The sequence below is a fragment of the Amblyomma mixtum genome, chromosome 6 (assembly GCF_055824585.1).
Source record: "Amblyomma mixtum isolate Tamu chromosome 6, ASM5582458v1, whole genome shotgun sequence".
Lineage (NCBI taxonomy): Eukaryota > Metazoa > Arthropoda > Arachnida > Ixodida > Ixodidae > Amblyomma > Amblyomma mixtum.
The window spans coordinates 139,144,702-139,168,898 of NC_143017.1; the positions used below are offsets into that span (position 1 = coordinate 139,144,702).

The 24,197-nt window shown below is 40.1% G+C and overlaps 1 protein-coding gene across 5 annotated transcripts in view; it reads left to right on the top strand.

Moving 5' to 3' along the window:
* The first annotated feature begins 671 nt into the window (after positions 1-671).
* The window catches only part of LOC149340586 (polyamine-transporting ATPase 13A3-like), a 30,726-nt gene continuing 7,200 nt past the window's right edge, over positions 672-24,197 (top strand). The window contains exons 1-21 of one of the 5 annotated variants that reach the window (XM_089549411.1): positions 672-798; positions 1,373-1,655; positions 2,825-2,992; positions 3,458-3,597; positions 4,158-4,302; positions 5,321-5,455; positions 7,307-7,373; positions 9,116-9,244; positions 11,155-11,304; positions 12,504-12,614; positions 12,702-12,748; positions 13,401-13,589; positions 14,140-14,201; positions 16,959-17,103; positions 17,543-17,626; positions 17,933-18,086; positions 19,040-19,163; positions 19,829-19,953; positions 20,587-20,768; positions 22,336-22,437; positions 22,902-22,981. In XM_089549411.1, coding sequence (XP_089405537.1) covers positions 1,605-1,655; positions 2,825-2,992; positions 3,458-3,597; positions 4,158-4,302; positions 5,321-5,455; positions 7,307-7,373; positions 9,116-9,244; positions 11,155-11,304; positions 12,504-12,614; positions 12,702-12,748; positions 13,401-13,589; positions 14,140-14,201; positions 16,959-17,103; positions 17,543-17,626; positions 17,933-18,086; positions 19,040-19,163; positions 19,829-19,953; positions 20,587-20,768; positions 22,336-22,437; positions 22,902-22,981 — 2,390 coding nt within the window. In that variant the 5' untranslated portion in view covers positions 672-798; positions 1,373-1,604. Of the gene's footprint in view, positions 799-1,372; positions 1,656-2,824; positions 2,993-3,457; positions 3,598-4,157; positions 4,303-5,320; positions 5,456-7,306; positions 7,374-9,115; positions 9,245-11,154; positions 11,305-12,503; positions 12,615-12,701; positions 12,749-13,400; positions 13,590-14,139; positions 14,202-16,958; positions 17,104-17,542; positions 17,627-17,932; positions 18,087-19,039; positions 19,164-19,828; positions 19,954-20,586; positions 20,769-22,335; positions 22,438-22,901; positions 22,982-24,197 lie in introns of those variants that run through there. The other 4 variants (XM_089549413.1, XM_089549410.1, XM_089549412.1 and 1 more) reach the window with 4 other exon arrangements.

A 24,197-nucleotide genomic window follows, 5' to 3' on the forward strand; every position in this document is an offset into this window, starting at 1 on the left:
CAATATGCTGTTTAACTTACTGCTGAGAGCTTTCAAGAAATTTTGCTGCACAGAACTTGCTATAATGCATGCTAATGGTTTCTCTCTATATCAGGCTATGCAATAAGGGCAAAATTATTATCCTGCCTACCATAGAAGTTGAGTTAGAGGGTTTTGAAGTTGCCACTCCACAAACGGGAAGAAAAATTTGTAATCCTGTTTATGATATGACAAATGAAAAATCCTATAACTCAACTTCTATGACCCTTATTTTACCCTTATTGCACAGCTTGATATCAAGAGAAACTAGTGGCATGCATTAGAGGAAGTTTCATGCAGCAAAATATCTTGAAAGCTATCTGCAGAAACTTAAACACCATATTAAATAAGTGCGCAGACTTACTTTGCATAAAAGTAGATGAAAAATTTTTTTGAAGACCCTCTCCTTCACTTAAATATAAGTTGGGCTTATTGGCATGCTTTTTTTTTGACACAGACTAACTGGCCGATGTAGACAGTTGGCTCATTAAATATTAGTGCCTAATAACAATAAACAAAAATCTTCTCTTTGCTTGGAGTATGGTTTTTGTGTAAAATTTTAAGTCTCGGGACTGACTGCGCCCTTATCTTGTGTTCTCTCTGGAGACGACGCACGAAGAGTTGGGCAAAGTGTGTGAGTGTAGTGATAAAAGTGAATGCCTAGATAAGAGCTAGATATGTACCTGGGCGGCGCCGCTTGCAATGTGTGGCAGTAAGCCGGTGTGGAGTGCATGCTGTGAGGAGTTGGCAAACCCAAATTATGTGCTCCTTCTACATGAAGTAAGCCACTTATTGCTGTGTGTTTTTTAGAAGTTCTTGTAGTTGCATGATAACACAAGTTAGACACTTTACTGGCACACATTTGTTGTTTTCTTTTGAGGAAGTTGCTTGTCAGTAGCAATGTTTGGTCTAGAAAAACTTGTGTCTTTGCAAGCTCATGGGAATTGGTAACCTTACTTGAAATCCTGAACCCCTTTTGTGTCAAACTTATACTTGAAATACAACCCTAACTTTTTAATGACATTAACATAATGTGCATATATCCATGCTATTCAAGGCAGTTGGCCAGAAAAAAATAAGATGTATTTTAATAGTTCAGATCACGTCAGCATTCTTTCCTATTGGCTTTTTTCAACATCGACACCGTAGTGAGCTGACTGCACAAATAGAGCAAATAAGCTGTAGTTTAAAAAGTCTAGACTATCGTCACTATTCCATAAAAAAATACACAAAGTAAATGGTGAAAAGATATATTATAGCTTGTGTTTTCAGTGGCATCTGGACAAACTGTGTGCTGCATTTGTGTAGGAAACTGTGCTTTCATGTGCTGTACTGTTTGTGGGTTTGTGCACAGATGTAGATAGAGCCCAGGGAGGGCAGAAAGGAAGGCTTTCAACGGACACACAAAGGATGCCTTGCCGGTTCTAAAAAGGCCCCCCGCCCCCTTCCACTGTGTCCCACGAGGCCACTCGTCCCCTCTCTCACTTCTTAGTCCCATTCAATGCCTACGAGCCTCGGCTTCTGGCACTCCGAGAGACTGAGCACGGGGGTGACACGTTCTGCTTCAGAGGTGCACAAACTCAACCATGGGTAAAACCAGCGCTTACAAGATTAACATGGGCTATGAAGATGAAATGGTGAGTTCCTCTATTGTTTGCATTGGCAACTTATTTAGTGCCTATACTAATTCTCCTCTAAAAGCGCTGTGTGAATGTGGAGGAATGAGTGACACTTCCCAGAATTGGTTAATATAGTTTACTGTAGAAAGCATGGACGAAATTGCCTGGTGAATAAAAATAACAGATCTTGCAAATTAGCAGATTAATTCATTTTGACTTCTTGCTCTGTGAGGTGTTAAGTTATATAGCGACTGTAAGTATTTACTGCATAGGAGGCAGGTTTAACCTAAAGCTTTTGCTACCATTTGTTGAATCCAGTGAGCGAATCCAATTCAATCCCGTTTGCAAGTTATAAGAGCGCTTTTTTCGGTATAGCATTGTCAGTGGTGTGGTACATCAGAATACAGCTAATAAATTCTAACTAGCAGGCTGGTTAACTAATACTGAATAGTTAATTTTTAACTACTGCTGTTAAGCTCCTTAATTATTGAGAGGTGTGTAGCCCATGGTAAGTAATATCCATATCAGATTTTAGAATTTGGAAAACATGGTTGCTCTTTGCGCTGTGGCCCAACAAATTATCACTACATCGTGCCAAAATACATGTGTTTTCGAGAAGCTTGCAGGCAAAGCAGTCCCTCCAGTACATGTAACTGGTAAATATAGCCAATATTTGTTGCGCCACAGTGCCTAGGGTAACAGCGTTTTTGAAATTCTAAAAACTGATATGGATATTACTTATGGTGGCCCACACGCCTCTCAGTAATTAAGGAGCCTAACAGTAATGGTTAAAAAATTAACTATTCAATATTAGTTAACCAGCCTGCTAGTCAGCATGTCTCAGCTGTATTCTGGTGTACTAAAACGCTGACATTGCAATGCCGAAAAAAGCGCTCTTGTAATTCAAAGCCGATTTTTAAAAATTGTGTGAAGTCTTAGGTGAAACACCCTGTATATATATATATATTCATACCTGTGGACAGATGCCAGAATTCAGTGAATATGGCTGATTGCATTAAAATCTCTTGTATCTGATTTCATATCAGCTTGAAAGAGAGCTTCCTTATCCTGACTGAACTTGATAGGATTTACAGTAGTGCCATCCTCACATTAGTGAGTTGTCTTTTCTTAACATGGTGGCTGAAGGCCTCACTACACAAATAATTTCCCCCTTTTTTTTTGTGCAGACATTAGAAGGCTACAAATGGGTTCTGAGAAAGGCTGCCATTGGGTGGATTGTGATCATTCTGTCTGCTGGAATTCCTTTAATACTCGCCTCCTGGAAACGAAGTATTTTGCTCAAGCTGACACATGTATTGTGTCACCCCGATGAGGCACAGAAAGTGCTTCTGAAAGTAAGATCAGCTTTTGATTCTTTGTACCTGCTCTTTATTTGGCTGTACCTGAAACAACGTGTCAAGTGTGGCATGGGGAAGCTCTTCAGTTGATCTTTTATGCTTCTGTCACATGCAAACAGCACGATTACTGTCAGCTTGTAGTCTTCTTCCCTGATCTTCAGAATTGTTTTTAAGCTTTTTGCAAATATTCAAAGCAAATGGTTCTCCATATTGTAGGCAGTGCCTTGCTAAATGCTGTGGTTTCTGTTATGGCGTAATTTATAAACCTCCCGTACAAATATAAAAATATGCATGATTATACAAGAGGTTGCTGCTTGTCGACCTACCTACTATCTTTCGTTCTTTTTTACATCCTAGACAGTCATTTTTTATGTGGTGAGCTCTGTGAATAAAAGCAATAACAGAAAGGTATACATTAAAAATTTGTTCTAATTTTTCTGGACATAACGTTGAATTTTGCAGGACAAGTACTCACAAGAGTTCATAGAATCAGTCTTCCAAAGCAGCAGGCCATTGAAAGACGGCTGCAGTTACTGCTACTTCTTCAACAAACGTATCAAATACATATGGAAGAAAGACCTTCAGCGCTTCGTGAAACTAGAGTAAGGTGGATTTTACAGAATCTGTGTAGCTGACTGGCTCACATATCTACGGCACTGTATTTGTCTTTGTTTGCTTCTTAATGAATAAATTAGAAAACTGCTTCCTTTCATTTCAAGAGGAAGGTGCAGGCTTCACATTGGGGTTAAAGAAAATCGTGAAATGCATTGTCCTAGATCCCCCCAAAAATAATCTGACAAAGCATCTAGCTGCAATAAAGAAAATGCCACATTGGAAAAGACAGCCTTGTAGTCTGAAGACAACTCTTTTGTTGCCTTGGATAGCTAGTGTAACTGCACTGGCGCAACAGCAACATTCAGCTTTGTTTGCAAGTCATGAAAATTGTGTTGGTCTTTGGCCAGGAGTTTCCACTACAACTTTTAGCACTGTTGCTAGGCCCTGCTGTCATTATTAAGTGCAGATATAATAGCCAACGAGTAGAATTAAAGAAGCATTCATAGTAGACCCCGTACAAGCTATGGTCCAGCCATGTTTTATGTGCAGTCTCAGTGTGTTCATGCTACATTGTTTATTATATTTTATTCTTCATATTTGATTTTAGTGGGCTTGAAGTAGACAGCTGCCAAGACTTGCTCACTATGTCATCAGGTCTATCAAGCTCAGATGTTGACTACCAGCAAAGTCTATTTGGTGAGAACTCATTGCTAATAGAGATGACTCCTGTATACAAGCTCGTCATAAATGAGGTACGTGTTTGAGGCATGACTCATGTGCATAGGTCGTACTAAACAGGATCATGCATAATTAACTGTACACTACTGAATAAAAAAAGGAAAAGAAGAAAGTGATCTACTATACTCCGTTTCATCATCAGATGCAACTCTACGATCGGTACGGACCTAGTCGGCATGAAAAATAAAAGGTAAAAGGAGACGTGCCACTCCGTGCTTGTTTTGTGGCTGAGTGGTCTAAGTCACGAGAAAGCCACAGCGTGTCGTCAGCAACAACACGGCATTTAATCAAGCCCATCGCAAATATATCATGTAATCAGCCTGCAGGCAAAGCATTTACTGTTTGTTGCTCACCACAAGCAACGCATTACTTTCTGGTCGTGGATATAGGCAGCGTAAACAAGAGCACTAGTTCTGACAGCGTTGCACCTGATGCATGAAACAGACTGTAGTGATGGATAACAAACTGCATATTGTGCACCACTTATTGTGCACTTGACCAAATGTTTATAGATATAGTGGCTCACAATTTACTGTTTTACCTGCAGCTCTGTTACCTAGCTTTGGTTTTGAGCCGCATACTCAGGCACACCTAGAATAATAGAGCAAATTGCAGACTTCTTGAGTGTTGCCAAATGGAGACAGGAAGATTTATAATACAAATCAGTGTCACCGATATGATTGCACATAAGCACAACAGATCTCTCGATTTCTGCCAAGTAAAATGTGAGAACAGTTACAATGCCGAAGTGTGCCCCACATTACACTGACTGCGCTCGTACTTTAAAGTATGAGAACATGCCAGAATGTTCATGAAACTGCATCATAACATGAATGTAACGTAGTGTGCACTGCATAGTTTATCCTTTCTTTTTTTAATTCTAGTAAGTTTGCTGTGGTTGACTGTTTTTTAATCTCAGCGAACAGCAGAAATGTAATTTTTTTCTGGGGTCTGGAGCTTACCACTTACAAAAACGATGATACATTGTTTGTGCAAAACAGGCTGCTAATTGTCTGCTTTTTAACCTTTTAGGTCTTCAGTCCATTTTACGTGTACCAGTTGTTCATCGTTATTGTGTGGATGGTCCAGCTGTACTACCAGTTTGGTGTTTGCATCATCTTGCTTTCCATCATATCTGTCAGCGTATCAGTCTGGCAAACCCGAAAGGTAGGCTTCCTTTACACTGGAGTTTATTGTGGCTGCTAATATGCACATTTTTCAGAGAAAAACAGGCAATACTACTACAAATATACCTTTTTGTCATTGTTGCATAAAATGTATGAGAGCATAAGAACTCTGGCATTCATTTTACAAAATCATCATAATATAAATACTTTCACTGATCTTAGTAGTATTTCCAAACATGTCCTTTCTTTTATTAACAAGCTTTACTCTGACAGCTTGAAGTGTCCTACTGAGCACGTACAGTAAGTTGAGCAGCATATATGCAAAATTGGTAGCACTCATGATGCACTGATTATGTCAGTAAAAAAAGAACGAAAATCAATATTTCATCGCATATCACTGTCTCCTCCACAAGCTGTGTGTCTCGTGTATTATTAGCTATGAAATGCTGCATGCATTAATTTCAGTAGCATTGGCATCAAGTTTAAGCTCATTGAAATGATAGTTGAACTCATAGTAGTTGGATGAGAGCTAAGGTACTTTAAAGCCACCATTTGTGGGATCACATCATGTCATAGTAATGGGTCTCTATGTCGCAAAATTATGAACATGTCCCGACATTTCTATGTTCTTTTGACATTTCACTGCTCTCATTGCTCAAAAGTTTGGAAAATCAGTGCCACATATTACAGAAAAAGCCTGTTATTAAATAAAGTGCAGCTCATAGACAGAGTGCCTCCAGTACTGTAAAAAAAAAAGTCATAGCATAGAACTTTGAAATCTCATCTTTATATTTATTTTATTACTCAAAATATCCCCTAAAAGTCCACTGCTAAGGGCATCATGTGAGAAGGGAAGCACCACGAAATTAATTAGGCAAAGGCAAGCACAACAGATAGGCTCAAAAACAGACTCTGAGAGGTAGTTAACAAAAAAAAATGTCACTGTGAAAAAAGGTAACAGTAAGCTTAACTGAAAAATGAGTTATGAATTTTAGGATGTCAAAATGTGGCCACTGTGACTAGGACCACATCCGTGAATGAGTAAATGAAAATAATCTGGAAAAAGTGGAAATTAAGCCACCTATAATAACTGTGTAAACATCACACTCATGGGCGTCCGGAAGGGGGGGCAAGGGGGGGCGGTTGCCCCCCCTTGGAATTAAGGATATTATTTATGCCCTAGTAGAAAACAACTACAAACCTACCGCCTCCCCCATCCCCAGACATCGGCTGCACCCCCCTGGAAAAAGTTCTGTGGACGCCCTTGATCACACTGGAAAAATATTAAGTGAAAAGTGCAACAAGAACTGTTACATACTGACAAAAATGCTACAACAAGTAGTGCAGCTAGCACATGGAGTAGATGACACAGCTCAAGTAGAGATGAATGACAAAGTGATGCACTTAACTTCATGTGCATGGTCATGCCGCAAGAAGAATGCAATGGGTGGATGAAAAAAAATCTTAGCAAAATGATGAATTGTGGTAAAGCCTGTGCAAAAACATCAGACAAGCAAATTTACAGTGATTGACTAGTCCTCGTAATGACTTTGGAAGTATGTGCACAGTCTAAAAAAAAAACATTCAGGAATGTTTTTCTATCTATAACGTAGGCCTGCTTTGTATTTTAAATGGCTGATGCATTCAGGATTAGGTAGAAAGATGGAACAAGTTTCTTCACAGGTATAAGCCCACTTTGAGATTTTGGATTAGAAGCCCAAGTAAATGGTTTAGATTTTTTCGTATAATACTAAATATTAGACAAGTCTTGGTCGAAAGTTCTCAGCAGCCTGCAAGTCAAAGGTACTGGAAGCTTGAATATGTATGCAGCTAGTGCATACATATCTATGCAGCTAACAATATCTATGCATCTCTATGCATATCTATGCAGCAAACAAGAGCCCTCAAAGAAGCTGTCCACAGAGAGTCTCCTGTGACTGTGCTGCGAGATGCAACTGGTAAGTATGAGCATTATATTGTATGCTTGGTTATCCTCTCGGCCAACTGCAGCCCTGTTGTGTGCAACAGATTAGCAATAGCTCGTACAAGAATTGCAGTAAGCACATCAAGGAAATGCTACAGAAGTGCCTAATGTAATGTTCTCCAGTGCCTTAGACTGCCTGCCTTTCCAGGGCTTTTGTACCTAAGAACACAGAGTTCATTTCACTCAGAGCAACTGCAGTGTAAGCATTATATATATATATATATATATATATATATATATATATATATATATATATATACATCACATCTTGCTGCCACTTCTCCACAAACCGTTGCCCATGGCAAAGCTTGTCCTTTTACAATCATATGCAGTTTGTCATTTTGGTCTGGCTGTCCGAAGTAAGGTTTGGTTTGGTTTATGGGGTTTAACGTACCAAAGCAACTAAGGCTATGAGAGACGCCGTAGTGGAGGGCTCAGGAAATTTCGACCACCTGGGGTTCTTTAACATGCACTGACATCGCACAGTACACGGGCCTCTAGAATTTCTCCTCCAAAGAAATTCCAGCCGCCGCGGCCGGGATCGAACCCGCGTCTTTCGGGTCAGCAGCCAAGCACCATAACCGCTGAGCCACCGCGGTGGCATGTCCGGAGTAAGGAAATTTAGTAAGGAACATATTTATTCGATCTCCTGAAGAAGATCGGTCTTCCGATCGAAATGTCGAGTCGAATAAATATGTTTCCTTTAACGAAGCGTATACTTCGCTATATACTCTTGTAAGCAGTCAAGTACCTTATGATTTTGCAACACACACACACACACACACATGCACGCACGCGCGCGCACACGCACGCACGCACACACAACACACACACACACACACATCGGGTGTTTCAGCGAACACTTTAAAAAATTCTCATAAGTAGAATTTTCTTGACAAAGATATGGCTTTTGCAGCATAGTATTACCAATGTTGGCGGACACCAGAAAACCGGTAAATCATATTAGGTAGTAAACTGGTTCACTAATTTTTAATACTTAACTTTGTAACTATTACAGTTAGGTGCCTAGTTGCAATTAGATATTTGTAGCCGGTCGTTAGTAATAGCCATATCAGTTTTTAGAATTGCTGGCTGTTTCGTGCAAAAAATACATGCGGTATCGAAAACATTCAGGCAAAGCGTCCCCTCCAGTGCACGTAACTAGTCGAAAAAGCCAAATTTTGTCGAGCCACAGTGCCGAGAATAATCACATTTTCGACATATATATATATATATATATATATATATATATATATATATATATATATATATATCGAAAATCTGATTATATAATGTGATATATATAATGAAAATGTGATATATATAAACTGTGCCTAGAAGGAACAGTTGAAAAGTGTCCAATTTTGTTGTATTTTATTGCTTGATTTGCAGCGTAACATAGCCAATTCTGAAAGAATAATGTTATGGGGATGAGTGAATGAGCACACCAAACAGCAAGGAAAACCATAGTTTACAGTGTCATTAAACACTGCGAGTAAACGTTGTCACCAGCCTGTACTCACGACAGACAAGAATTGCCAAAAGGAAAGGAGTATTACTACATCACTTCACTGAGAGCACAAAACAAACAGCGTTACTCTGTTTCTCCTGCGCAGTGATTTCTCGGTACAAGCCAAGACAACTGACAAGTTTCTTGCTCCTGGTAAATTCCAGAACAAGCTTTGTATACTCAGTACCTGCATCATCTCTGTGCAGAGGTGACCCTGTCCTCCAAGCAGCTTGTGCCTGGCGATGTGATCATCCTTCCCGAGAGCCATCACATCATGGAGTGTGATGCTGTCCTCATTAATGGTGACTGCATCGTCAACGAGAGCATGCTCACGGGTAGGTTTAAATCTATGTCTTTATTTCCTCAGTGTGTTTGTGGTATCATTGCAATGTGCCTGAGCACATCAAATCTTTCATGCATGCATGCCTTGAGCAGGAGTAGTTTCCGGCTAGTTGGTTATCATCTTGTAAAGCCATAAGGAATTTCACTAAAAACACTACAAAAAGAAAGACACATGGGCAGGATGAGTGAAAACTAACAATTGATTTATTCAGAGGCTGTTGCTACCAAATATAGAAAAGTTCAGTGCATGTGCCTACGATGCTCTCACGACAGGCCTGGAAAAAAATGCATGTAGTCAACGCAACCTACTAGACAGAATTAAAAATGCTAATCTGCTTCTGTACAATGCCACTGAATGCAGTTATGTGTGTTCTTTGTAAGAAAACCTTCCATGATTCCACATGCTACGGCACTCCTGCCGCTCCCATAAATCTTTATATCATGGAGATGTGGTCAACACTTGTATGTTTTGCAGTGCTGTGTTAGATTTGGGCTTTTTCCCTTATCTCCTAAAGAACATTCATGCTCCCCTGTATGATCAGTTGTGCAGCGTCCTGTCTGGCCTACGTAGGCCTTACCACAAGTTAGTGGTATTTTGTGCACCACTCCTTTCGCATATTTAACAGAGGGCTTTCCATGCTTTACTGCGCAACCACTTTGTCTGTCTCGCTCCTTTGGTCTACGAGAGCAGAGCTGGCCTAGCTTCCTAGGTGCTGAGAACATCATAGGTACCGCGTATCTGTTGGCCACTTCCTTCAGGTTGTGCGTGATATTATCCGTCATGGAAATCATGGAAAGAACACACAGAACTGTGTTGACGACACTTCAGTGGCATTGTACAGAAATGAATTAGCATTCTTGAATTCTGTCTTGTAGTGTGTGTTGATGATTGCAAGTTTTTTTCCCAGGCCTGTCGTGGAGGCATCTTGTGCTCAAGCGCCGACTTTTCTATATTTGGTGGTGACAGCCCCTGTATAAATCATTTGTTAGTTTGCACTCGTCTTGTCTGTGAGTCTTTCTTTGTGTTGTGTTTTTAATGCAATTCCTTATGGCTTTACACGCCTGGAGTTGCATGAGCATTGTAGATGAGTTTTCTCCTGGCTTTCCGGCTATTTGCACTTAAATTTCACACGGAAGTGGCATTAACTATGAGTTCTTGTTAACGCCATATTTGGCTGCATCCACCACAGTGGCTGAGTGGGGCTGTTGAGCCCTAGGTTACAGGATTGAATCCTGGCCATCACGGCCGCATCTCGATGGAGGCGAAATGAAAACACACTCATGTGTTGTGTGATACCAATGCCCATTAATAAACAGGTGGTCGAAATTACTAACCTGTAGCTCTCCATTATGATATCTTTCATAGCCCATGTGCAGCTTTGGAAAGTTGAACCCCACATAAAAAACATAACACAACACTTGGCTGCAGTACTTGTGTACTTTGTCCACAATAAATAAAACGATTTGTGAGCAGTTAAGGAATTAGCAAAAATAGCAATTAAATGTTTACAATGTATAACCACATTTTTGTGAGAAGACTACGCTATCTGCCTTAAAGAATGAAAGCCCAACATGTTCCCAATCTATTCTTCAGACATACCTTCCAACTTCTTAGCGGCAAACAGCATTATCCAATTCACTTTTCTCTGTGAAATCATGCATTTTTTGTTGCCTTACCTCCGGATTGTATGCTTTAGTTTTTGGAGAAAGTAAGTGATGTCACCAAGCATACACTCAGCTCAAGTTATCACTTAACGCTGCTTCTGTGTAAAATTTGAGAATAAATAATGAAAGCAGTAGCCAAAAAAAACTCCATACGCCAGTCTCCTTTAACAACAGAATTAACTCTTAGTATGCATCGCTCGTTCACCCAACGTGCTATGATGGTCTATGTACATTGCAGGGGAAAGTTTCCCAATCACAAAAGTTCCAGTGTCTGCAGAGGATGGCTACACCTGCTTTGCAAACAAAAGAAATACACTCTTCTGTGGCACAAGTGTACTGCACTCAAGAAGCACTAACGGCAGAGTGACAGCTGTTGTCTACAGAACTGGTGAGATCCCTTGCTAGAGTCTAGGCTGTTCACCAACAAAAGCAGCAATATGCTCTGAATGAGGCAATGTTTCTTCTCCACATTTTTTAAACTAAATCCACTGGCATGAATGAATATGTACAGTTGCTCCTCGTTATAACAAAGCTGAAGGGGCCTGGCAATTGCTTCGTTATAGCCTATGTTAACCAAGCTTCCAAGGGGAAGCATCATTCCTGCGTTATGTCCATTATTTCGTTATAAACTGTTTCGTTGTAATGAGGTTCGACTGTATTAGTGTTCACTCACTGGTAGTTGTTTTAGTAAAAAATGGATATACAGGGTGATCAGAATTAGATTTTCAAGGTGTAAAAAAAAAAAGAACGATGAGTAGTACTCAAAGACGTTTCTGCACTTAGATTATGTGAACAGAAAGTCGGAGGGTACTGTTGGCATCAGCATCCTAATCTAACTGAAATCAGTGAATAAATATTTAGTCATGCATACAGTGTCTGTTTATATTGGAAACATAGAGGTAGTCGTATTCTTAGACATTGTATAATTCTTATAGCGGGGCCGTGTTCCGAGATATTTGCCGCCAAAATTCCAAGTCAGCGCAATTACGCATGCAATTAAGGTAGTAACAGGTGGCATCAACCTCGGCCTCTGTGTGACACAATTGTCGCTTATAGATTTTCTTCGATGTCAGTAGCCAGGAGCAAAAGGGGAAACAGTTATCTTCACCGATTGGTCTAGGTCACTGGCATATGTAAAGCCATGCGCAAAAGCTGCGTCCTGTCAGGAGGAGTTTTGCACTAGATGTCACCGCCTTGCACACAGATCGAGATAAAAGTCTGAAAGTGAATATCTTGACACATGGGTACGCTGTGCGAATTCTACAAAATAGAATTTTTAAGAAATACGACTACCTCGTGTAAGTTTTCAATATAAACATGCACCCTAAATGCAATTGCTATAAGGCTTATTAAGTGATTTTAGTTAAACAGGAAACTGACAATATCCTCTCGCTTTGTATCCACCTGGTCATACAACCTAAAGTCAAAAACAGTTTTCATCTACTGCTGATCATATATCTTTGAGAAGCCTTAAAAGCCCAATTTTGAACATATGTATCTTGAAATAGACTGCACTGCATAGTTTTTAAAATGTCTCCCTGCAAAGATGAACTTATCGTTTAGAAAGTACTGTGCTAATATTTCCAGGTTTTAACACCATGAAAGGAGAACTTGTGAGGACAATCTTGTTCCCAAAACCGGTTCACTTCAAGCTGCATGCGGATGTGATGAAGTCGATGGTGATATTCCTCATTCTTGGTGGGCACAGTTTTATTTTGCATGTACCCTAATGGTGTTATTTTTGCGCACAGCATGAGCATGACGATAAATTTCTTCTGTGTCTAGGCATACCAGCAATGATTTACACTGGTATCATATTCAGCAGCCTTGGAGTAAGTACTTTTGTTTGACTTAAATTTATTGCCTGCTCAAAAATCTGCAAGACATGGGATTTGAGACAAAAACCTGCATTTTTTAGTGGTTTAGACTAACAGCCCAAAACCACAAGTTACACTGTACATGTTGCACATGCATTTGCAAACTGCCCCTCTAAATTCCCGGCTGTGCAGGAATTCAGATTAACTGTGAATACTCTGTCCCATAATCCACCAAGAGTAGCACCAAGAGTTCATCTTTTCTAAACGTAAAGAAGAGATTGTCTTAAATATAGAGACAATACTAGGACTAACAATTTTGCTTGAAATAATGTGGTTTCCAACCTGGAAGCTTCTGTGAACCACTCGTGGTATTGCAGAGCACAATTGTTTGAAAGTACTCTATTAGTTTCATAAGGTCCTGTGACAAGCTTAACCTTCACTTGCGAAGTTTTTACATTTTTCACTGCTGTGAGCTGTGGTGTTTCTTAGTAGCCTGCAGTATTTTTTGATAGCTGGATGCAGTTATACAAAATTTATGCATGCAATAAGCTTTGAATGTTAGAAAAAGAATTTTGTGCTATTATAACAGAGTGGTAATATTTTGCCACAGTCGTCCGCTAGGTTAAATTAATTGCCCCTCCTGTCCCACTGCTCCTCTTCATTTCAGGCATTTGCTCAAGACATAGCCATCATTGTCATTGATGTGGCCACTTTTGTGGTGCCTCCATTGCTGCCAGCTGTACTGACCAGCCTCAACGCCTCAGCTCAGAGGCGTCTGAAGAAAAATGACATCTACTGCCTCAACTCCAGATATATAAACTTCTGTGGAGCACTGAGCGTGGTCTGCTTTGACAAGGTCGGTCGTAATGCTGGCACCAGATTCATGCCCGAGCATTTCAGAGTGATAGTTGTATGAGGTGTAATGTTTGCGCTGTTGAGAGACGAAAGTAGCACTAACCATAGACTTCCTAGGCATTACCTATCTCTGACCAACATATGTGGTCCAGCGGTGCAGTAGAGATATACTGGACCACTCTTGTGAATATAACTATGATGTGACCACTTGCATAAATAGCCAGTGCATTTTTTTTTCTTGCTATGGTCCAAATATAGTTACAAGTGCAAACATTTTCTTATATCTGTATAGCTATAAGAGTATCCACTGAATAAAATTTGAGCTATCTACTAGTTATCTAAAGCTCTGTGAGTATCCATTACGTGAAATTTAAGTTTTTTGGTTAACACTTCCATTTGAAGCTTTGTGTAAGTCATTTTTAAGACATTCTTGTTGCCTGCATGCATTTACCCTCTTGGTTTCTTCTTTGCTCAGCCATTCAGCGTGCTAAAAAAATTTCGTAAGAACAGAGCTAACGCCTACTCCCATCCTCTTTTTCTGTTTTGTGCAGACTGGAACACTGACAGAGGACTGCCTGGATATAGCAGCTGTTGTCCCATGCGAAAATGCAATGTGAGGCGATACTAGTGCTTTCATTGTTTGCCCATTGTGTGCAGGTTTGATCGTGTAGCTGAAAACAAAAACTACCTCCAGGAGGCGATGGCAGAGTGAAACTCCATGCATTAAGCGTTAAACATAACATAACTACATAACAAATAAATAGTCTTCCTGACAAGCGAAGCACCTGTTGCTGCATTAATGCCTGCATGTAATAGCAGATGATACTAATTTTCCAGAAAACGATATGTTTATTGGTATAAACTAGGATGCTACGAATGCCTGCATATATTTCCACCAGTGACTGCACTAGAACAAAAGCATTGCTCTTGTGCCAAGATGCACCTTTAGAGCATGTATCACACAAAAAAATTGCACCTGGCTTATGATTTCTCCACGATTTCTGCCTCAAGCACAGTTCATGCAAGATCAGTAGGCTGTGGACTTTCCAGTGTTTATTTCTGGGAAAAATTGGTGGGTGTATTTCGGCTAGTTGTACGATGCAGCCACTAAAAACTAAACAATAAAAATGCTACAGGGGTTATTAGCGAAAATAATTCTCAAAGTTTACAAGCTGGGTAAGAAACCAAGAGCACCAATTTTTGTACCTAACTGTTACATGTACTATGCGCAGTTGGTTGTAGTTGTAGGCTTGTTGACCTTGCTTATTTAAATATATCAGCATGCTTGTGTTGACCACCCAAGTTCGAAAATATGTATTGAACATTAGTACAGTTTCAAAAAACGGTCCGAGGTTTCGCCTACCATGTTTATTATAAGCCAGTTCGTGCTTTAGGAGCCTTCTGCTGATGCCCGATTCCACTTGTTTGGCAGGAAAAGTCTGACACCACTGAGAGGACACCTCTGGTATTCGAGGTTATTCTCCTGCTTGAGAGCCTTGAGTATAAGGAGGCAGATGTCTTGTATAGGAAGGCCATTTCCAAAAATTTTTGCGAATATTCTGTAGCTTAGACAAATACTTTACTTTCAGTTTTTGGTTCCTCTCTCAATGGCATCAGTAGTCCTGAAAAAAGGCAACATTGGGCACCAGTGCTTCACAACACTGGCGAGAGACTGATTGAAACCAAGATAGGAAACTCACTGTGCAGGGGCAGTTTCATTCAAGACATAATAAATGATAGAGAATCATGAAATTAACGTCACAGACTATGGCAACTCTTTGTGAGAAGCATGATCCAGCATCCTTCCGCTGATATGGCTCACCCTCTTTCCCATATTTTTGGCCGAATCTGAGCATTCTTTGCCATAGATAAAAAAATGGCTGAGGCTTAACTTGGTTAAGCCTGGAGAATGCGAAGCATCATCGTGTCGTGTAATTTGGAGGCGCACAACCACAGCGACGGCGCGAGGTGGGCCCCCGTTTCTCCACTGTCGTGATGTCATCAAGTCACGTGGTGTAACGTCATGTATCACGTGATTTGGAGGCGCACAACCACAGCGACGGCGCGAGGTGGGCCCCCGTTTCTCCACTGTCGTGACGTCATCGTGTCACGTGGTGTGACGTCGTGTCACGTGATTTGGAGGCGCACAACCACAGCGACGGCGCGAGGTGGGCCCCCGTTTCTCCACTGTCGTGACGTCATCGTGTCACGTGGTGTGACGTCATGTATCACGTGATTTGGAGGCGCATAACCACGGTGAAGGGCTGAAGTGGTAGCTAAAGTAGTATGCTTCGCATAAAAAAAAAAAAAGATGTTCTACGCATTTGTCAGCAAAATTCATACGAATGGTATAAAAATTTTCTACAGTCAAGTTTGCTGCACGCTAAGGTTCTTGGCCATGCCCACTACGCTCTTTGAAGGATGAAGAAATACATTTCGATGATATCCTTCTCAACGTGAGCTTAAAATTTCACCGGTACTATTATGACTGCCTCGTGAGCATTTCTGTTTTTGAAAAGGAAAAGAGTAGGAAAGTTTGTTGGCAGAAACTGTTGTTGGCCAGCCTCAGCATGCCCAGAGGTCAGTGCTTTTCGGTTTTAACTGATTCCATATTTTTTCAACCAATGGATGTCTATCAGTGTTTTTATTTATAACCGGAATAACTAAGTTTTACATCAGCATGAGTAAACTTTTCAATGTTCAAGTTTTTGGAGAACCAAGATCAAGAGAAAGAAGCTACAAATCAAGCATAAGTTAAGTTGAATGCTAAAAATGCTGAGTCCATGTTAAAAAGTGTAACCAGATGCTGTTTAACTATTTATTCTTGCTCACATACAACCATTGTCAATTTCATAAATTAAAAAGCATTGACACACAAGAAAGACTGTTTTACTTATTCTGGTAGTCAAGATTTCCATGCAGCCTATATTACCAACATTCCCTTCATTACCAGTGCTCTCAAATGCTAAAAAATTCTTGAATTTGTTATGATGAGTACTGAGCAGTACATCATTTCACTATAAAGTGACCAAGCTTTCTAAATTCTAGTGTTTCAATTTCTGAAACTGCAATCTTGAACTACCACAGTCACTATCATCAATACTACATGCTTCAAAACTTTACTGTGACTGACTGGAAATGAAAGGACATTGCGACATCACTTGCATTCAAAAAGAGGCTGAACACAGAGCCAATATTAATGCCTTTGTGTCTGTACCTTTCGTCCATAATGCTTTTTCCTTGAAAGTGTTTGTCGGCATATATTGCAACTCACGCTACTGATCATTAGCTGTTGCTTTGCTCTGGTGCCACCCAGCAGTGTATCTGTGCAGTTAGTACTTTGCCTTCAAGTATATTTTCGGTCCTGCAGGCTGCAGCCTGTTGTAACCAACCTCAGTATCCTCCCACATGGCCCCATGCTTGTGGCACTTGCAACATGTCACTCCTTGCATCTCATTCATGGTGAAGTGGTGGGGTATGAAATGGACATCAAGACACTGCAGACCATCGATTGGGTAAGTACGAGACATTGCATTAGTGCTGATGGTACTGTGAAAAATCTGCGTGTATGGAACAACTTAATGCACGGTGCTGAAGCTGCTGTTCATAGGTGGCTGCAATTAGCTGGCAGGGTTTTTGCTGACATCGTAGATATTCAGTACAGTTATGGCTGCCGGACATCGTCGGAGAACAATTATGACTGCTATACTTTGGTGTGAACAAAATACAATATGTCCTTATCTGACAATGGTGAGCACATCAGTGGTTGTTTGTTATTCTAAAGTACTTTACATTACTCCCGCCTGTCACAAATCCAGCAATAGAAAACAAGGACCTCTACAATATGATTCATTACATTTCACCTTCTGTTTACAACAAGTATAACTGTGTGAAATTGGCTGCAGTGCCACTCTTGTGCATAAACCATGCACCAATGTTTCGTTTGCTGTATAGAAACTTGAAGAACCTAAGCTTGGTGAGCCTGTTCCCTTTGAGAAGATACCAGCTCGCATTGTGATGCCAAGAAATGTGAGACTGGTGAGTGTAACCCTTTTCTTATGTGTGCTCTTTTTCCTTGGCACAATGTAAACGGTTAGTCACTTATTACATTACATGTCTTTAAGTTGTTTTTGCATAATATTCAAATAGTGGTGCACTTACGGTGCAATTAGCCACTTCTCATTAGAGTTCTAGTGTGTCATCAAGGCTTGGATTAAGATTAGTTTTCCTTCAGCTAAGATCGCTTGTGTGGGCTAGTGAATAGCTGTTGGTGTTCACACTTATTGAGTATTCTTATTGAGCTTATTAAGTATTCACTGTTGCTCCCTCTCACTCCCTGCACAGAGTAGCCCAAGCCTGGGAATTGTGAGGCAATTCCCGTTCGAGTCCCAGCTGCAAAGGGCGACTGTCGTCGTCACAGCAGCAAGCAGCAACCTTTTCCATGTCTATTGCAAGGGTGCCCCAGAGATCGTCCAGAAGTTTTGCTTGCCGGCAACTGGTACAAAACATGTTTTTTACCTAAATCCACTGAGAGCTATCAAGTGATAACATGTGGAGAAGCGTGTGTAGGATTTTATATAGGCTTCAAAATCTCCATATAAATGGCATATGCTGGTTGTTACAGACTGGTAAAGGCAAGACACTGTGTTAAAGTGTTGGTACTGAACTGCAGTTTTATTATGTCTTATTGCCTCGGCAGCCCACCTTCTTCAGATGCATGAGATGGATGCATATGAATAATTTCACCCTTTGAGGTGCAACTCCCAGCAGCATTTTGCAATCATTGCTTTGCTTCAGCTGAATTTAACATCCTTCATATCGCAGATGGGTTGTTTTTTGTGCTAATTAGCGAACACAGTAAATAACGTTTATTTAAACAGTGGGCATGGCAACATGTCATACACCATTTTCATGCAAGCAGGTTTCATCTCCAGTAATTTTCTTTTTTTTTTTTCCGTATTTCCAGTGGCATGCACATCTTTAGAACAGAAAGTGACTGCATGGTCCCTCGGGTGTTTATTTCACAATTTTTCATATATCAGTGTTACAGTTTCCAACCATTGTGGCACTGCATGAAATTCTGTACATGCCAGTAAAAAATTGACCGTTGGTGTGTTGTGTTGGAAAACAGGCGAACTGGCTTTCTTGAGACCTAGATGTACTATTGAGATGGAAGAATATTTCTTTTCAGTTGAAATAATGTGCCATTTAGAGAGCCATAAAAGCACACAAAGTGGCAACAGTGAAAGCGCACCTACACACCAAAACTAACTAAATCTGACAAGCTATAAAAGCATTACTGCATTTCAGTCCTAGGGTTAAAGAAAAAAAAGTTGAAGAATGACCTGTGTCATGTTAGAGTGCACAACTAGCATGGATGAAAACAGTTGTATAAGTGCCTTTAGTGGTATACCAGTAGACGTTCCAGTGCTGACTCACCCACACCTGCAGTTCCAGAGAACTTCAAAGAAGCACTGGAGAGCTACACGAGGCATGGGCTTCGAGTTCTGGCTGTTGCATCAAAAGCACTCCCAAACGACACAACATGGGACCAGGCACTGCACTTGCTTCCAAGGCATGCACCACCTTTACTAATATCAGTCTAGCTGATAAAGAATATGGTAGTACAGTAGCCTTTCATTACGGAAGTTTGGCTCTTGTGATCCGTAAAAAATGGTCTAAAGGAAATACAAGAAGCATACAGCTTTGATGCACACTGCAGCCAATTTGCCTTGGATTGCGCAAACTTTGTACTCTGTCCATTGGACAGAACACATGTCTGGACAAAAATTTGGTCTTCATGATAGATGAGCAAGTGGCGCCTATAGTTCGAATCCTGTTACTGCTGTGAAGGAAAGCCTGACAATGACAGCAGCTGCATTTTCTAGAGACTGCATTGATTTGTACTGTGGCTAGCTGTTACATATCAACACGTGACCCTTCTTCTCAGTTTTTATTCTTTGCTACTAAAAACGTTGTTTCTCATCCGCTCAGTTCTCACTGCGAAATTCAGGGTATGAGCGTTTCTTTATTGAGCCATGTTACCTCTCTGGGGCTACTTATACCTAAAAACAAACTGCTTTGGTTTTTAGGCCCACCTACTAGAGATAGAACTTCCCAGTGTGAAGTTCTGCCTTTGTTTCACTACGTCTGACAACCACTAGCATTTTGAGTAATACTGAATACTGCTTCCATGTTGAGTGGTATAGTATTTGATGCCAGATGTTTGGTTTTTCACAGAGCAGAACTTGAGTACGACCTGCACTTTAGAGGATTCATTGTGCTTCAAAACAAGCTGAAACCTGAGAGTGCATCAACCATCTCTACCCTAGAAGATGCACTCATAAAAACTGTGATGGTCACAGGTAAGCAATGATTCAGCTTGCATTTCTTGCGTCTTAAATGACTGCTTCCAGTGGTCACATGTAACAACTGAAGTGCATATGGTGCAGCTTTCGCTGAAAGCTTTATTACTCGGACATGCTTTACGAAGCAGGTGTTGCTCTGCAGCTGAAGTCTTGCAAGACTAAGCATTTGCTTTACAGTTCTTGAACCACTCATGGTTTCTATGATTACTACTGATAATTTTAGTAGGTAGGGAGTATTTAGAGGCACCTATTTACTCTCCCAGTTTAGACGTCAACCCAGTTTAAGCATTTTTTGTCAGTAAACAAGTGGACTGCAATTTTAACATTTATGCACATATAAAAATGTTCCGTCAAAACAGCATATATTTTTGGCCAACTTCAGACTGATGCTTACACCTTGACAAGCGAAGTTGTAAGCTTAGATGATAAACACAGACTGTATAAAAACTTGCCAGAAAATATACTGATCACCTCGGAGCCAAACACATTCTCTTGGTTCTCCTTATCACATATATGCTCTACTACCTTGGTGTACTGCTGTTCCTTGGAATTGTTAGTTTCCTCCAGCACCATCACACACAGACGCCTGGCCTGCCCCACCTGCTTTCACTCCATATCATGCCTTTTCAGGAGACAACCTACTGACAGCCGTTGCAGTGGCCAGGGACTGTAACATGATCAAGGAAGCTGACGCAGTGATTCAAGTTGAGGCTGAACATGCCGAGCATGGAACCATAAGAGTTGTGTACAACTACATTAAGCTACCTGGATTGAGCGAAAAGATTCCACTCTCCTACAAAGCTTCAGCAGATGTAAGCTATCTGGCCGCTGCTGGCTGAATCTGTAGTGTGCTCAATAATTAGCGGTGTGAGATTAAGGTCCCTTTCTTTTTTTCTAAAATGTGGTGAAGAAACAACTGTCCATGAAGAAGCATGCACAATAGCATTTAAAAACCATAGTTGCATGCAAATGTTGGTACTGCAGTGTTTGTGCACTTTACACAAGTGCAACAAGGGTTGCATGAGCGAACGCTTCGGCGTTCTTTTTGCAACCTCTGTGATTTAGATCCCCTGTTTCATATCAAGTAGAGATCTAAGCTATGGTGTTTGTTAGAGGCCAGTGACCTTGTTGTTGATGACGATAGCAATGACACAGTGGAGAATGAGACCTGTTGCAATGTGGCATGTGTATACTACTGCACTCTGCAGCATATGGTAACATGGATGGCCACAATGCATTAGTCTTATGACGGGTGCCTTGCAGTTGTTTTCTTAACGAGAATCAAGATGACCTCAGAGCAAGCAAAGCAAAAGCACAGAAACAAAGATGGTTGTACTTACTGATTTTATGCAAGTGCTCTATTGAACGAAGCTGTTCTATTCAGTGTGACAGCATAGTGTCTAAGGTGTGCAGTAGCAGCACTGGCAAAAGCAGTTAATCACTCATTATAGACATTATAGTGGTTGTGCACCACTCGATATATTCAACATGATGATTGAGCTTTCGAGGATAAGTGATCTTTCAAGCTTACAAACAGAAGGATTTCAAAACACTACTTAAACAAAAAATATTAAAACACTTTCACTTTTACCACACGACTGATTCAGGAACTGCTTTTTGGCTTGTGCCTCTCTGCGGAAATTGAAGCATAAGAATTTGTATTCTTTTCACAAATGCAGAAACAGTGCTTGAGCACATATTTAAGCCTTAGCATTTTGCACATCATAGTTCCATGAAGTTTTACTGGAAAGCTTCATAGCGTATTGCCATGTTCCTTAATTCTATTTTTTTTTTTACTGGTGGGGAGCCGAGTGTTTCTATGACGCATTTATAGCTGCTGATGTGCATCTTTACTGCCTCCTTTTTTCAAGCTGTAATCTGTGTTCTAAATGCGTGGTAATATGACAAGAATGCAAGATAATCAAGCAGACTGTTTTGCTGTGATAGTGCATGATACAGATCGAAGAAGTGTCAACACAGACAAACACAAGAAAGCGACACAGACAAGTGCTTGTCCGCGGTCACTCTCTTGTGTTTGTTTGTGTTGGCGCTTTTTCGGTGTGTATTATGCAAGGTAACTGTCACTGTACTATCGGGGACAAAAGTTTGTGGGATGCGAGTTCTTGGAAAAGCGTTTATTGTAGCTTTACCTTGCTCCCCAACCGTTTAATATTGCTACAAGGGGAAGGAGCATCTAGGCCTTTAAGACCTTAATACAATATGAGTCAACTGGTTAGTGAGGTGGAGCTACAATAAACATTTTTTTCAAAGCACTCGCGTCCCGCAAACTCGTGTCCACGATAGTACATTAGCATCTAAAAGAGGTAACCAAAAACTGAGAAAACATGAAGAAATTAACTTTATTGTATATATTTTCAGGACATTGCCGTGCCATTGCTTTCAGACTGCAGTTACCATCTGGCAGTTGATGGCAGAACATTCAACCTGATTCGGCTACATGACAAGCTTCTATTTGAAAAGGTAAAGGACTATTCAACTCAGATTTGTGCTTAACTTGGTTTACATCAACCTCCTTCGTAGAAATTGCTCTTGCAGAGTAGTGGCGACAGTGCTAAATCAGCGATTTTGAGGATATGAATGCTGTTTTTGGCATGGAAGTGAAAAATTAGCCCGTATTTTTGCCAGCATGTAGTGAAGCTATATGCTTGCACTTGTTCTTACAATAGTGTCATTGACCCATGATAGTCAATTCCAATTGCCTATACGATTGCAGAATATATATCAAAAACGGTTTGATGTTTCTTGTAAATTTCTTGCTCATGTACTGATCGAGATCTGAATTATAAGAATTAGTTCAAACCCTTTCAATGCTGGCCTTGATTCTAAATTTCAAGCTGTGTTACTAAACGAATTTAAAATGTTGGACATGAGTGATGCAACCATAACAAAACTATCACTTTGGGTTGTTTCTTTTTCTTTGTCAGCTTGTTCACAAAGGCAAAGTGTTTGCCAGGATGCTGCCTGAGCAAAAGTTGCAACTCATTGAAGCTCTTCAGGACATTGGGTAATAATTCTTTTTAAACGAATCAGTTTATTCTAAACGATCAATTAGTGTGTATACATTTTTGATAAATACAGGAGGACGTCCCAAAGTCAATGGCTGCACAGGGGACCTCCTGTTAGAAATGTGCAAAAAATGATTATATACAAACAACAGTGGATAAAACTAAAACTGATTACATAAGGTAATAGTAAAACATGCCAATATGCAAGATAATGCGACTATAAACGAAACATAATTTGGGTAAATGCATACAAATGCATAAATAGCATTAATGCATACAAATAATGCATTAATAGCATTAATGCATTAATGTATAAAATGCATTAATTAATAATTAAATGCATAAATAGAGGAAAACAGTTGAGTACTCTAATGGTATGTCAATGAAAAAAGTTGTTTATCGCGATTGAAGAAAAGTACGAAAACTATGTTTGAAAGCACGAGTGTTAGATGATTGCTTGATACGAAATGGTAATGAATTCTACAAAAATGAGGCGCAGAAAACTTCATTGTGAATTTACATAGTTAGTTCTAGGCTTCGGTATTAGGAAATTGTTCCATTTTATCTCAAAACTTGCCATGATGATACCTAGCTTGAAAGTAAAATATGTGTTGAACGCTGCTCCAGCACTCTTGCTGTTTCAGTGCATAAATATTGTGCAGCAAAGTGGAGGCCAAAATAATTGTCGACAGGAATCAGTGGGAAGATCTTTGGGACTGTTCTTGATATATGATTGTTATAGTTTCATTTTATATTATAACACTATTAATTTGCCTTATGATTTTTTGAAGAAAGGAAAAAATGAACTGCAAGTCAGTTCCTGGTTGTACTACTAGGTAAGATGAGGAGTGGTGGTCAGATTGCCATTCTGTGTATATCACTTTCCATTTTGCAGATTATATTACAAGGTCTGCACTGAGCACATAAACTGACATTGTACACTGTAATCGACTCTGAAACACTCACTCTCACCTTATACACAAAAATTTTGTCATGCCAGTCCGCTGCACTGTGTTCAGCTATCAAGAGTTATGATGTGCCCTGAAAAAAAAATAATTTTAACTTGCGCTATGATCTGTACATGAACCAGCCAAGGTATATTTACTGTTGCGGCATAAGAGATATCTTAAGACTTGTTTATAACATGCCAACATTCTTCGTTATATTACTGTGTTACTCTATTTGTGTTAACGAAATGCAGTGCACTGAAGCACT